General features: G+C 42.9%; 2 protein-coding genes across 8 annotated transcripts in view; both read right to left on the bottom strand.

Annotated features, from left to right (window-relative positions):
- FANCC (FA complementation group C) overlaps nucleotides 1–14514 on the bottom strand; it is a 196702-nt gene that overhangs the window by 115503 nt on the left and 66685 nt on the right. The gene's annotated exons all lie outside the window — the stretch shown is intronic.
- PTCH1 (patched 1) overlaps nucleotides 1–14514 on the bottom strand; it is a 110213-nt gene that overhangs the window by 15892 nt on the left and 79807 nt on the right. For all 3 annotated transcript variants that reach the window (XM_081880923.1, XM_081880922.1, XM_081880924.1), the window contains 4 exons: nucleotides 12197–12339; nucleotides 6277–6460; nucleotides 2800–3080; nucleotides 520–657 (listed from right to left, as the gene is read on the bottom strand). In XM_081880923.1, the coding sequence (XP_081737049.1) occupies nucleotides 520–657; nucleotides 2800–3080; nucleotides 6277–6460; nucleotides 12197–12339 (746 nt within the window). The remainder of the gene's footprint in view (nucleotides 1–519; nucleotides 658–2799; nucleotides 3081–6276; nucleotides 6461–12196; nucleotides 12340–14514) is intronic.

The raw sequence follows: 14514 nt of genomic DNA on the forward strand, positions 1-14514 counted from the left end.
ATTTCAAATACTCAGAAAGAAGGAAGTGTACAATTACCCTATCAGAGCACTGCTTCAGAATGTGGGTGGAGTCTACATGATTGAATGCTCCGTTCTTCCACATCAAAGAATTCCTTGAAAACTAGGAATACATGGGGAGGAGCTCTACAGTCATACCTCGGGATGAATACGCTTCAGCTTATTTTTCAGTTGCACTCCGCGGCAGCCCGGAAGTAATGGAGTGCATTACTTCTGGGTTTTGCCACTCGCACGTGTGCAGATGCTCAAAATGACGTCACACGCATGCGCGGAAGCGGCGGAACGCAACCCGCGCACGCGCAGTCACGTCTTACGTTCGCTTCAGGATGCGAACGGGGCTCCGGAACAGATCCCGTTCGCATCCAGAGGTACCACTGTATTCCAATCTCCATCTGGAGGAACTAGCTGTCCACATGCAAGGTATTTTTTTGGCACGAAGGGAGCATTTTTTTCAAAAAAAAAAAAAAAGAGAACAAAATGAGATATTCAGCTTCCACTTACCAAGGCAATGTGAACAGTGAACTCCACTCCGATTCCAACAGAAGCAATCAGGATGACTACAGGCACGGCACTCAGTTTTATCCCGATAAGACCCATCATGCCAAAGAGTTCCACCGTCATCAGAGCCAGCACCACCACCTAAAGAGATCCAAATGGCAATTAGCAACTTTCCCTCTTATATACAGAACAGCCTTCGCCAACCTGGTGGCTTCCAGATGTTTTGGACCACAAGCACAGCCAGCTGGCAGGGGATGATGGGAGTTGTAGTCCAAAACATCTGGAGAATAGAGAGGGAGAATGAAAAGGTGAGCCACTGGTATTTCTTATTCTTAATTACTGAAATAAATGTCTAGGCTCTTCAGAAACCACGAGTTAATAGTTTTCTTTGAAGCCAGGCAGAAATCGAAGTATACAGGTTTGCTTCACTTATTGTTTGGCAATACAGCCTGAAATCATTTGGGCCGTTCTCCGCTTCTTTCCTGCATTCCACCTCCTCTTACGTAGTCCCAGTATAGTGATTAACGCAAGAAAAGATACAGCATGTGGGCTCCCCTCACCCACCCACCCACCCACCCAGACAACCTTTTGACCAAATTACAGAGTAAGTGAAGATGACTTGGGAGTAGTTAATGCATGGAAAACAGTGAATGCCATAATCAGCTGATGGGTGTTGGGTTACAAAGGGCCTCTTAGCTTTGAAGAACTTGGGGGGATTGGCATGGACAAAGCAAACAGTTAAAGTTAAGGGGAGGCCTTTTTATTTTTCTTCTTTCATCTACCTCGTAAACAAAATTAGAGGCAGGGGGTAGAGAACACGAAATAGGCATCGAAACAGAAGAAGGAGAAAGCCTGAAGACTCGGTTAAAAAGGTAAAATCCCTTTCTGAAAGCAAACTCCACCCCCCTATAGGCACGGCAATAAATTATTTTATAAGCTAATGACTCGTGAATGATAACATGCACAGCCTATGACTTTTGAAAGCTACTCCAGACTAAACATTTGCCTTTTAACATACCTGCTGTACACACATCTATAGGACAAAACCTGATAATTGCTTTCTACTTCTGCCCTTTTATAAGCTACGGGGAAGTTTGTAAAGTTTAGACAGCATAACATCAACATTCCATTTGAAAAAAATGCCCGTGTGCTGAAAGATCACCAGCGCTTTCCAGAACATATAAAAAACTAGTTTATACAATTTACATTCATCAGACTATTTTTCCTACACCCTGCGACCCTGCCTTGCACTCTTCTTCCCCCATGAAACCCAACTTTGGGGATCCAGGCAATTTTTCACACTGGTCCTCTCTTGAGGAAGTTGCAAAGGACTCCTCAGATCAAGCCAGCAGCAGAGAGCAACTGATGCAGTCAGATGCTGGGCCCTGAAACCCTGTGCAGCTCTTTGTGTTCAGGCCGTGAACACTTCCAGAGCTCAACAAAGAAACCAGCTCCAGAGAAATGTCAGGAAGGACTCACTCTGGGGAGCATCTCGGGTCCCTTGCCTTGGGCCCCTGAAAACCTTGGGACTCGCTTGCAAAAACAGCGAGCGTAAGAGCGAACTGTTATTTTTCAGCTATTTACTTGGAAGTCCAGGAGATTCGTTTCCAAAACAAAAAGTAACAGGTTCGTGTCCAGAATGTAATAATGAATTGCTTATGAGTGGCTCCAAATGAAATAAAAATACCGTGTTTTTCACTCTATAAGACGCACCAGAGCACAAGACGCACCTAGTTTTTGGAGGAGGAAAACAAGAAAAAAAATATTCTGAATCTCAGAAGCCAGAACAGCAAGAGGGACCCCTGCGCAGTGAAAGCAGCAATCCCTCTTGCTGTTCTGGCTTCTGGGATAGCTGCACAGCCTGCATTCGCTCCATAAGACGCACACACATTTCCCCTTACTTTTTAGGAGGGAAAAAGTGAGTCTTATAGAGCAAAAAATACGGTAAATCTTGACACAAAAATCACTTAGCTCTCTAGAATAATAAGACGCTTTTAAAAAAAATCATTTAATAATTTCTCTTTCTTTTACCTCTAGGTATCAGAATGAGGGCAAAAGTTTAGACACTTTTATTTTTATTTTAAACTTAAGCAAATAGAGGAGGCCAAAGGATGAAGGTTATTAAGGCTTATACCTTTTTCATGAACCCTACCCCCTCAAGTTGAATAAATATATCGTGAATGATGCAATATGCATACCCCATCAGTAGCCAGACATAAACAAAACCTTCCTGACTGCAGCAAGAGCTATGTTGAAAGGAATTTTGCTTCAGCAAACACTTACAATGATCCCAGCTGTCCAAGGGTTCAGAAGGAAGAGGGCACACACCAGGAACGTACACGCCAGAACCACGCTGATGGAGAGAAGGAGCCAATGACGGAGACCAATATATTGCTCCCAGAAGAGAAACGGGTATCCATTGGGGTAGCTGGGAACCCCGAGGCTGGTGTAGTTATTGCAGATTGCTCTCACTTTCTCAATAGCTTCCACAAAGTCAGAAGTGTCGCGCAGTCCATTGAGGTAGAAAGGAAACTGAACATATTCAATAGGCTCAGCTTCTGGGACTGGGAAGGGGAAAAAACACAATGCTTAAACAAACTTATGCTAGAAAACAGTGTATCAGAATACAGAGTGAAACAGACAAATGAAGCAGTTTGGCTTTCTGGTGCCAGAATATCAAGATCGGTTAATTTGCATTAAATGGTACATTCAGATATACCAACAAAATGCAGGAGAAGCAGTGAATTTCATTGTGAAGAGGTGTAGTACATTTCAGATTTCATACAGTCAAGCCTTCCCACTATCATGATATACACTTGGGAGTTATAAAGACACCCCAATGGACATTGTAATATTATAAAAGCATCCCTAAAACCAACACCCTTTGTGGCAAGAATTCCCTATTTCCACATTTCTTTTTTAACTCATTGGATTTTCTGCAGACAAGTTAAATCCCGATTAAAAGTGCTGCAAGAAACAAACACGGCTACCCCTCCAAAAGTTCTTATAATGTTCAATAACGGTGGTGTGAAAATATAGCAAGTGGTGAAAGGAGAACTCTGGAGGTTCCGGGACGAGAAAGACCATCTAGATAAAATTGAGGCCACGGATGTTGCACAAAATTTGCAAGCATGAGCAGCACTGAGTTTACAATAAGCAGCCGTTTAGAAGCACTTTATCCAGCATTCACTAAAAATCAACATATCAGAAGGCTAGTTTACAGTCTTCCTTTGGAATTTGCTATACAGTCTCATGGCTAGTCCACAAAATCTTATGCCACACAATAAATCACAGGGTGATATCCCAACGTTAGTCATACAAAGAGTAGGTCGTCTGAAATCACTGCGTGTACACTGAATTATTGGTTGATTGGTTGATTGCATTTCTATCCCAGCTTTTTCTCCATAGAGCTCAAGGTGTCTTACATGGTTCTTCCCCTCCTCCACTTTTAATCCCCACAACAACCTTGTGAGGTAGGTTAGGCTGGGTGTGATTGACTGGTTGAGACCACTCAGTAAGCTTCATGTTCAAGCGGCGATTCAAACTCTGGCCTCCCAGGTCCCAGTCCAACACTCTAACCCAGGCATAGGCAAACTTGGCCCGCCATATGTTTTGGGACTACAACTCCCATGATCCCTAGCTAACAGGACCAGTGGTCAGGGATGATGGGAGTTGTAGTCCCAAAACATCTGGAGAGCCGAGTTTGCCTATGCCTGCTCTAACCACTACACTACACTGACTTATCTTTGACTTAGTTGGATATTAGTTTTTAACATCCAAAAGTCTCTTTGTTATCTTTCATTTATTTTTATTTTGCCTCAGTGCCTACTGTTAAAATGGGATAATCATATAAATACAGCATACACCATCATTAATGATAAGGTAAAGGGAGAGGGACGTGGGTGGCGCTGTGGGTTAAATCACAGAGCCTAGGACTTGCTGATCAGAAGGTCGGTAGTTCGAATCCCCGCAACGGGGTGAGCTCCTGTTGTTCAGTCCCAGCTCCTGCCCACCTAGCAGTTCGAAAGCACGTCAAAGTGCAAGTAGATAAATAGGTACCGCTCTGGCGGGAAGGTAAATGGCGTTTCCGTGCGCTGCTCTGGTTTGCCAGAAGCGGCTTAGTCATGCTGGCTACATGACCCGGAAGCTGTACGCCGGCTCCCTTGGCCAATAAAGCGAGATGAGCGCCACAACCCCAGAGTCGGTCATGACTGGACCTAATGGTCAGGGGTCGCTTTACCTTTACCTTGGACCAAGCAACGGGAGCTCACCCCGTCGCAGGGATTCGAACCGCCAACCTTCTGATCGGCAAGTCCTAGGCTCTTGTGGTTTAACCCACAGCGCCACCTGCGTCCCATCATTAATGATATCAGTTAACAAAAAAATGTCAAGGAATTGAGCCTTAACAACTATGTTAAAGAGTATTTTAGCTTGCAAGGTGTGATACCACCCACTGCCATACAAAATGGGCTTTAAAATAGCCAGTCTGTTGTGCTGACTACACTAGTATTTGTTGATAGCCGTCTACATAAGCCTGAACAGTAGCAAACAAAGACTGAACATTTGAAGATTTAGAATGGGTTTAACATTTGACTGGAGAGAATTGCAAAACCTCATGTACTTTTGCACTACCCTGCTAGAAGGGCAATACTTCTGAAATCATTGCATAGCTGACAGCATGGAATCCCAACAGCATAAAAAGGAAGCAGTGAATCAGGGCCAGCATTTGTAATCAGTTAAATACTTTGAAAGCTTAAAGCTGGCCAGTACATTTCTTACATTTTCCCTGGTTATTAAAAACGAGCTTTAGAGCATGCTACAGTCCATCAAAGAAAGATTAAATACTTCAAATGACTATTTCAGGAAGTAGATCATTTTTATCCTTCAGTGACTCAACACACCCAAATTTTCCATGCTTTCTTTTCAAAAAGTAATGCTAAGTCCCCAATACCACCCACTCCTCCCTCGAAAAAGCCATCACACAACTAGCATTAAGTTCTTGCTGCTGCTGTGTGTTCCAGACACTGCAGGGTCATTCCGTTGACTTACTAAACATGATTTGCCCTATTATAATCTTAACTATAAATTTTCATTAAGACAAGTTTTGGCTGGCTGCCCATGAGCTTTAGGGTTCGGATTCAGTGAAGCACGATTTGCTTGTTATCCAGTTGTGTTTCCAGAAGTACCAGTCCTCTTCTCTCCTCACTCCTGCCACCCAATAACCAACTAGCAATTCACCCAATAAATCCAGAGCAAAAGCAAACAGAATCAAACTAGGACTGCTATTCGGAATGCAAACGGGTGACTTGGGGAAGGATTGCAAGAGCAGAAGATCCTCTTTATACAGATCTCTTTCCCAACTAACACCCAAAGCCAACAAATTCAGAGTGAACAAAATATAACTCCCAATTATTAAAGCCCCACATTTGCAAAGGCAGCACACTACAGGGAACTGAAGGCTCCCCTTCCACGGAAAATGAACAGGGCACATTAACATGAAACGAGTTTTAGACCTCTGATATAGACTATTAAAGAATTCATTTTTCAAAATGATGAACTGCTACCGACGCACGGCATTCTTCTACTACATTACACAACCACAACCTGTCTCCTGAGTTTTTACTAAGAAACACAATATATTGTTCTGTTTATGGTCTGGCTCCTGGGCAGTGTCAACTGACTGGGGAGTTGCTGGGCCTCGAGAGAAGGGCCGAGGCACTTATATAAACCATAAGGCATTAAAAGGGAAGCGCTCCTTACTTCTCAACCTGGTTTCTGGCATATAGTCTGCTTTATCGTGGACCCATTCTGGACGGTGGGGCCGGATGTTGGCTTGAGAGGCAGCATAAGCCACAGGGTCATTGCTAACCCAGGCTGTCAGGTAGATGTAGAAGGCATTGGGGTTAATGATTCCATCTGCATCCACCAGGCGCTGTTTAGTCAACTGCAAATAAAAAATAAAAAATAAAAAAGGGGAGGGAAGGAAGAGGAAGGAACAGTTTAGGATGGAATTAGGACTTTTGTTCAGAATGTTAGGACTTATGCCCAATTCTTTTAACACAAGAAGGAAAGGCATTATGCAACAGCATGTAAAATGGAATAATAGCCTTTGAAAGAAGACTTTATACTTAGCAGAGATGTCATAAAGAGAGTTTTGTTTATGGTAGAAAAACTACATTTTTATATTCAAGAGGTTTCATATAGCGGAAAGTGCTTTGCATGCAATTCATTAGAAACATTAAATCAACAGAAGGTTCCAGATGAAGACTTGAGCCAATTAAACCTAAATTCTAAAAATGTTGTCTGCAGCCAAGAGGGGGGAAATGACCAAACTGGAGAAACATATTTAAAGCTAGTTTTGAGAAAAAAAGAAAAAGGAACCATGGAGGGCGGGGGGGGGGGGGGCAGGGGCGGGAAGAAAGAATCTGGCAAGAGTCCTATAGACGTCTGTGTGCAGTTAACCTCTGTTGTTAACACTGAAGGAAATGCCACCCAGTAAATGGAGGAGAGCTATAAAAATAAAACAACATCTGTATAAATTTTGCTAACACTTGCCTCCTATGACCTATGTATTCAGAAAATGCCCAGCACCCAAAACCAGATGAGTCCACTCTTCCAGGGGTCACGTGGGTAAGTGAATTTGGAGAATCTGAATCGGATTTTCTAGGAACAAAAGATGTCCCGCCAAACAAATGGGGTGATATACAGAAAATGCCAGGAAAAGGGCGACACACAAGGGGTTTTGTTTTCTTTTGTTTATTTTTCATTCCGCCCCAACTCTCATTTTCAGGTCTTTCTAATTATGTGAAAAACAACAGTGACAGCAGCCTAAAATAAAAAAAAAAAAGGAAAGCTGGAATCTAGAGATCTGGATTCAATTAATCCACAGGATATGCAACAACTGTATGTCTTCAAATTGTCTTTGGAACTGCAGAGAACAGCTCACAGCCTCCGCGGAGGCAGCAGCACACTTTTATCCCTCCCAGGCAGAAGAAATTATATCAGGAGCCACGGGCAATCATTTGTTCCATGCTGCATTTTGCATTTGCTGCCAAACAAACAAACAAAAAGTCTCTTAGGGCACCTGATTATGGCTCTCTCTCCTCCCTGGATTTGCATATTGCATAAAGGTAAGTAGCTGTTGTTCTCTCACATATATATATATATATATATATATATAAATGTCTGATGTTTTATTATGCTTTTATATTTGTTGGAAGCAGCCCAGAGTGGCTGCAGCAACCCAGTCAGATGGACAGGGTACAGATAATAATAAAACCATCAACATCATTCAATTTTACCCAATACCACTTTCGTCAAAGTACTCTAAACCGTGCTTTTGAGTCTAGCAAACAGCTCCTGAGAAGGTCATTGGAATGTTATTTTCTGCATGAAAGCAAAGAAGTGGAGTTTGGAATGACACAGTTCCCTTTACAGACTTTTAAGCACTTCCCTTAAGGGTCCTTAGATAGAAGGGGGCTTTGGCAGTGTTTGGCATGAACTTGCAGCCAACGTGAACTTGCACTCCACACAGGGACCATGTTCCAGTTCCCAGGCTGATTGCTGCTAGTTCAAACTAGCAGATCAGGACTGGTGGCATGGAAGCTAGCATGAAACTCATGAGGGTACAGCAGAAGAAGCCCACCCAGACAGCCCAACAACTGATTCCTTGAGATACTTCTTGTTGCAGTGGCGTAGCGTGGGGGGTGCAGGGGGGGCCGGCCGCACCGGGCGCAACATCTGGGGGTTAGGGTCAGGGGGCGCAAATCCACGGGTTAGGGGGCGCAAATCCACAGGTTAGGGGGCACAGATTATTTGCCTTGCCCCGGGTGCTGACAACCCACGCTACGCCACTGTCTTGTTGTACCTGGGGCAGGGGTGGTGGTGGTGGATGTTAGCACTTCTATTGGGAATTATTCTATACGATTCTAATGAGAAACTGCTATCTACATCACACATAAGTGTAACATAGCATAACTGGCCCTCCCAACTTGCCCATGGCAAAAAATGTAAAATAAAACTACAAAAAGCTACAAGCTGCAGCTAAAACATGGGACCACACCACAATCCAAAGCTGCTCAGCCTATGGGAATATTCAGATACTGCATCAGCGCTTCTACAAAAAAATAGACCATATAAATACAGGAAACACCCTCTGCCCAAACCTTATGAGCATATTCACATGTAGGGTTTTCATGATCAGGATGGAGCGTTATTCAACACACACTCAGGAATGGGGAAGCAATTTTGGAGGAAAGAAGAATGATATGTCAGGAGGTATCATTCCTTCTCCCATTTAGCTTAGGATGCCCAAGAACAGATCTGAGATTTTTAACATTATGACAATTTGCCCTAAATAACTTCTCTTTCTATTCAAAGTGTTCAAAGAAAGTCACAAATATACCAAGTTGGAAAAATGGGAGAGAAAAAAAGTGTGCAAGTTTATCACCCACCTCTCCCCCTACCTCTGAGTACCATATTGTCTTACACTGAACGTAACCCAAAGACTTTATAATCTGAACCAAAATAAAGAGATTGCATGTTCTTTTGTATTTCATGAAAATATTTAGTATAATTTTTTTTTTTAAAGGGAGTAGGTCTTTCATGTACAGGGGTCTTACTGAAACCAATGGGACTTACTTCTGAGTAAACCTATTTCTTTCTTTTTTAACCAGCTCGCTTGGGAGAACTTACAAGCTGAACTCAAAGCATTGGAATGAAAGCAAACTATGCCAGATTTGCCACTCATATTGGCACAAAGGAAGCACAGTTCCTCTCATTCATAAGAGTGTCAGCTGGTACAGAATATGTAAGAAGCCTCTAGATCAGGCTTCCTCAACCTTGGCCCTCCAGATGTTTTTGCCTACAACTCTCATGTTCCCTAGCTAGCAGGACCAGTGGTCAGGGATAATGGGAACTGTAGTCTCAAAACATCTGGAGGGCCGAGGTTGAGGAAGCCTGATCTAGATGTATGCGGGGTGGCATTTCATCTTTTGGTCAGAGAAATGCAGAAGTCTCCCACTAAAAACAATGCCCTCATTAACATGCGATCCAAACCATGGGCTAGCACGAATAAGCACCGATGTTGGCTTCCAGAAAGGAGATTGTGGCTCCTTGCTCCTCACCAGTCGTTTTGTACTACACAGTGCTAATCTATGGTTGTCCAAACCTGAGCTCGTGGTTTAGCTGTTCCCTGGCTACAGCTTGTGGTTTGTCCGCACAGAACTGAACGATGAGCCTGGATTTGGGTAACACACACTAAACCAAACCATGGCTTAGGTTAGTACAGCACAGCAGCAAAATAACCAGGTAGGAGCAAAGCGGCTGCAATCGCTTCTGCACATTCACACTGCCATGGTTTGGCTTAGCATTTTGTGTGAACCAAGCCCCACTGGAGTTCAGCAGATTTGGGGTCAAGGTGCATTTAAACTCATATTCCTTGGTCATGGCTGGGACTAGCACAGAAGATGAGATTTTTAAAAAATATTCCTACTGTATCATGTAATACTACAAATAGAGAAAATCACATACATGCACATTAAAACAGCTCCTTGGGCCTACAAAACCAGCAAGATAAATTATGCATTGCAGAAGAAAAGAATGGATGCCAGGATGTAAAACTATCTATTTATGTTACTCCATTCCTAGGCCTGGTGCTGCTGCTGCTAATTTTATTTTAAAAAATCAGATAGAACTTTCTTCATGTACGCCACAACAGCAGCAAGAATATTAATTGCAAAGTATTGGAAGACACAAGATCTACCCACCTTGGAAGAATGGCAGATGAAAGTAATGGACTATATGGAACTGGCGGAAATGACTGGCAGAATCCGAGACCAGGGAGAAGAGTTGGTGGAAGAAGATTGGAAGAAATTTAAAGACTATTTACAGAAACACTGTAAAATTAATGAATGTTAAAATGATGTCGGAATGAAATGAAGCGGTTTTAGTAATAAGGTTAAAAAGGAATATGTAAAAATGGATTGATAATAGATGAAAATATAATGTTACAATATGTTAAGATAAAGAACTAAGATAAAACAAAGAGGGAAAGGATTTGCTGAATTAACTATTCGAACTGGAATACAAAATGGGAGGTGTGAGGAAGTCATGGAAACAAGTAAATGAATTGTAAGACATAGAAAGAGGGATTTATTCTTAACTGTTTTTATTTTCTCTGTATTTTGTATTTCTTGTTTCTTTTTCTTTTCTACACTTTTTTTCGTTTTTGTAACCTTTTTTCTTGGAAATCTTAATAAATATCATTTAAAAAAAATAAAAAATAAAAAATCAGTTATAAAGAATAAAGTAGTAGAAATGAACAGGAAACAGAGAGAGAAAGGCCTGCTGCTTGACCACCAAACCATGGTTAGATGACTGAGGGAGCCCCAATGGGCTTCCATGGAATCTGCCCCCATTCTTTTTCATACAGGCATCTTCAAAACTGCAAGGGTGTTGGTGTGTGTCACTATGGTTAGCATCTGAATATTTTCATGAACAATTGCTAGCTTTGGAACCACAGTCAGAAGCTGGCTTGCAAACTGTAATTTAGGCCAGAGTTCTTCCCACCATGGGTCCCCAGCAGTTGTTGAACTACAGCCTTCATTACCCCAACCAGTTTGGCAAAGGATGATGGGAGTTGTAGGTCAACGGCATCTGGGGATCAAGGTATGAAGAAGGCTGACTTAGGCTAACTAACTATGGTTGTGTTAAGATCAACGCACAACAGATGCCAGAACAAATCCTAGAAACATCGCCAGGCTGTGGGCTTTTCTGGAATGGCAGTTCCATAAGAAGGATGAAAAAGTGACAAAAGATTACTTGTATCAGGGTTCAGTCTGACCAGGAGCCCAGGGAGACTTCATATAAGGAAGCAACATAGGGGCCTGCAGAAAACCCTAGAGTAGCAGAGGATTCTGAAGGGCCCACTGAGATAGCCATCGGCCAGGAGAAGGTAGGTTGGAAACAGAGCAGTAATTATTCAGGTTGAGGGGATTCACAAATGGTTTCTTCAACAGAGGTTTCACAATTGTCTCCTTCAAGAGGGCAGGAATTACTCCCACCCCAAGGAAGGTCACTTCATGACCAAACCAGTAAACTCAATACTAATAGCCAGGAAGGTTTTTCAAATGCACAAAGAGATCAGCCAGACATTTCCAGTGATTCTGTCCACATCTCCAGGTGAAATCAACTGAAACTAAACAGAAGCATAGTTCTGAACTTGAGGTGTCATTCAGTTTGAAGCAGATGTAAGTAACATTATTCGCAAAGTGCTCAGAAAACAAATCACAGCAAGACACCTGGTTTGTTCAACCTTGTGGTTGGGTCGTGATAAGCCTCAGAAATGGCTTCTCTGGGCATTATTGTCCAGATGCAAAGGTAGCAGAGAAGTCTCATTCTTCATTGCCACCATTGTAATAAGGAATACATTTGAATAAGCTCTTCCCTGTGTGTGGTGGGATTCATCTAGAGTTTCCTGTCACCATTACTCAAGCTGTCATTCCTTTGGCTTCAATGTGCTCTGGACCATGTACGGGAAAGAGCAGGTCAGACCTAACTGTCAACTTTGTATTCCAGATATTGACTAAGGCTTTAAACAGTAAAGAAGGAAGGAAAATTACTTCCCATTTGCATCATTCCATTTAAACAAATAGAGTTATGGTAGTATTTTTTAAATCACCTGGCTAATATCAAAGGGTTTGTCTTGGACGCCCGTTTGAACCAAAAGCTTGTAAGCCAGAACAGCATCCTCGGATCCATTTCTGTAATTGTTGTATGTGATCTTCCCAGATTCCCAGTCGCGATCAAAAGCCTCCTGAAGCCCTGTTGAAAGGTGAGGGGACAGATAGTTGTTGTTATTTTTCACCCAGCTTGTAAACCAAAAGAAGAAAATCCAGAGCAGCTTTCTTTCAAACTGCTAATGAAGAGATCGCAGGATTGTGGAAGTTTTCAGCTCTCGAGTAAGTGCTGACAAGCAATGTGCAACATCACCATCACTTTCTTAGAGCTCTTTTTGACTCTTAGTTCTGTCCACTCCAGCCTCTTCCTCATAGCCCTGGAACGAGCAGAGCCTGGCTAGAGTACTGTGACATGCTTCCCAAACAGATGTTTGGGAGGGTGCCACATGCCTGAGACACTAGCCTCCCAGAACTCCAGAGGCTGCATAACCTGCCTTTCCCATCTTCCAGCTAGGCTGTGGATGACTGCCAGGCTGAAGCTTCAGACAAGACCTCCTGTTGCTCAGAACTGGCCCAATCCGCCCACACCCACTTAGCCAAATACTACCACACGTGAAAACATTCTGGCATCATAACACTGCTGTGTGTGGCGGAACACATGGCTTCTATCCAATGGAGAGAGAGAAAGGCAGCTGGAACTCCATGTGTATGCAGTGTTTTGAAAGACTTATAGAGCTGTGTATTCAGGCATTCATGTTCACACATGGGCTGGGGAACCCCTTTGTGTGAGCATGTAATATGCACAACTTTAAGTTTGCAACGGCCCTTTGCTATGAAATCTCCTGATGCACAATATGGCTCTGTTAACACTACATGTATTGTGATAAAAATGAAGAGAAACAGATCAGGAATTTTATCCTAGATATGTCCCTCTAATAAAGGGAAAGGAGGGCACAGATTGCAAATAGTAACTCCAGGAGAGGAATTTGCTCCCTCTGTTCCCTAGGAACAATATATACTTGCATAGCAATAGTTGCAGCACACCAGACTTTTTAATTTATTATTATTATTATTTATTATTATTATTATTATTATTATTATTAATAGAAGCAAGGTAAGATTGCTATAGAACCATCTCACCATAAATCTCAATTCAGCACAGGACTCACACATAGACACAACGCCCCCCACCCAGCCAACCCCCCCAACCAAATCAAGCAACCATTCATCAACGCACATTTCCAGATAATAATAAAAAAGCGATCTCCAAATTGAACAGGACCAAAACAGAAGCTCCTCACTCCTCACTTATTATGTTGTGCAGGATCCATTCAGGCTCCTTAATGAGCACTACAATTCTTGGAGGATCCTGGTGGATTGTGTCCACTGATTATGACTACAGAGTTGGGGAGGAATTCAGATGATAGCCCAAAATAAAGCTCCACTCACTCACTCCCCTGTAAAATGAATTACACAATGGGAAGGAGACACCCAGCGCTGTGTTGTTTCAGCTACCACTAGGTGCTGAAGCCATAGGTTACACGACAACATGACCAGAAATTCCACCACAAAGCCGGAGGAAAAAGAAACCCACACTCCAACTTTCAAACTTCAAACAGCAACTCAGCTCCTTCTTGAGCACAGCGTGAGTGAACACGATTTTGTCAATTTGTTCCATCTGTTCAACTTGTGTAGCTAATACAAGTTGTGGGATCTGCTGCCAGCACGTGTAAAGATCACAGCCAACACCTATTCACTCTCAACTGTTATTTCCCTCTTTGCCACCCCTTTCAAGGCTGGGGGGGGGGAGGGGGGGCAAAAATACCTCACAGCACAAATTTGGATCAGATTTAGAACAGTAAGCCGCAGCCCAGCACAAGGAGGCTGTGTGAGAAGAGATGAATGAACCACATGTCTGAGGAAGGGAAGGAAAGGGGGAGAGAAGAGGGGAAAGGGGGGGGCGGATAATCCACCGACCCACCTCACAGCTGCACTGAGAGGCTGTAATCAAAACCATCATTACAGATCTGATAGGTTAGCTACAGCTATAAAGAGATAAGAGGGATGGAAGGAGAAAACATGGCCTAAACGACACAGCCCTAGGCTCTGGATGCGCAATTCCCATTTACAAACCCTCCCTCTGTTTCCTTTAAAATTGCCTCCCATGTAGAAAGTTGCAATAAAACTCACTCCTGAAGCCAAACAGGTTCAGAACAAAAGCAGCAAATGGAGCAAGCCTGCCAAAACATGGCACATCCAGTCCCCGCAACACCTGGCCAGGAGCACAGAGCAACTATTGAAATCTAGTTATCCTAATACC

This window comes from Podarcis erhardii, assembly GCF_964252035.2.
Source record: "Podarcis erhardii genome assembly, chromosome: 11".
NCBI lineage: Eukaryota > Metazoa > Chordata > Lepidosauria > Squamata > Lacertidae > Podarcis > Podarcis erhardii.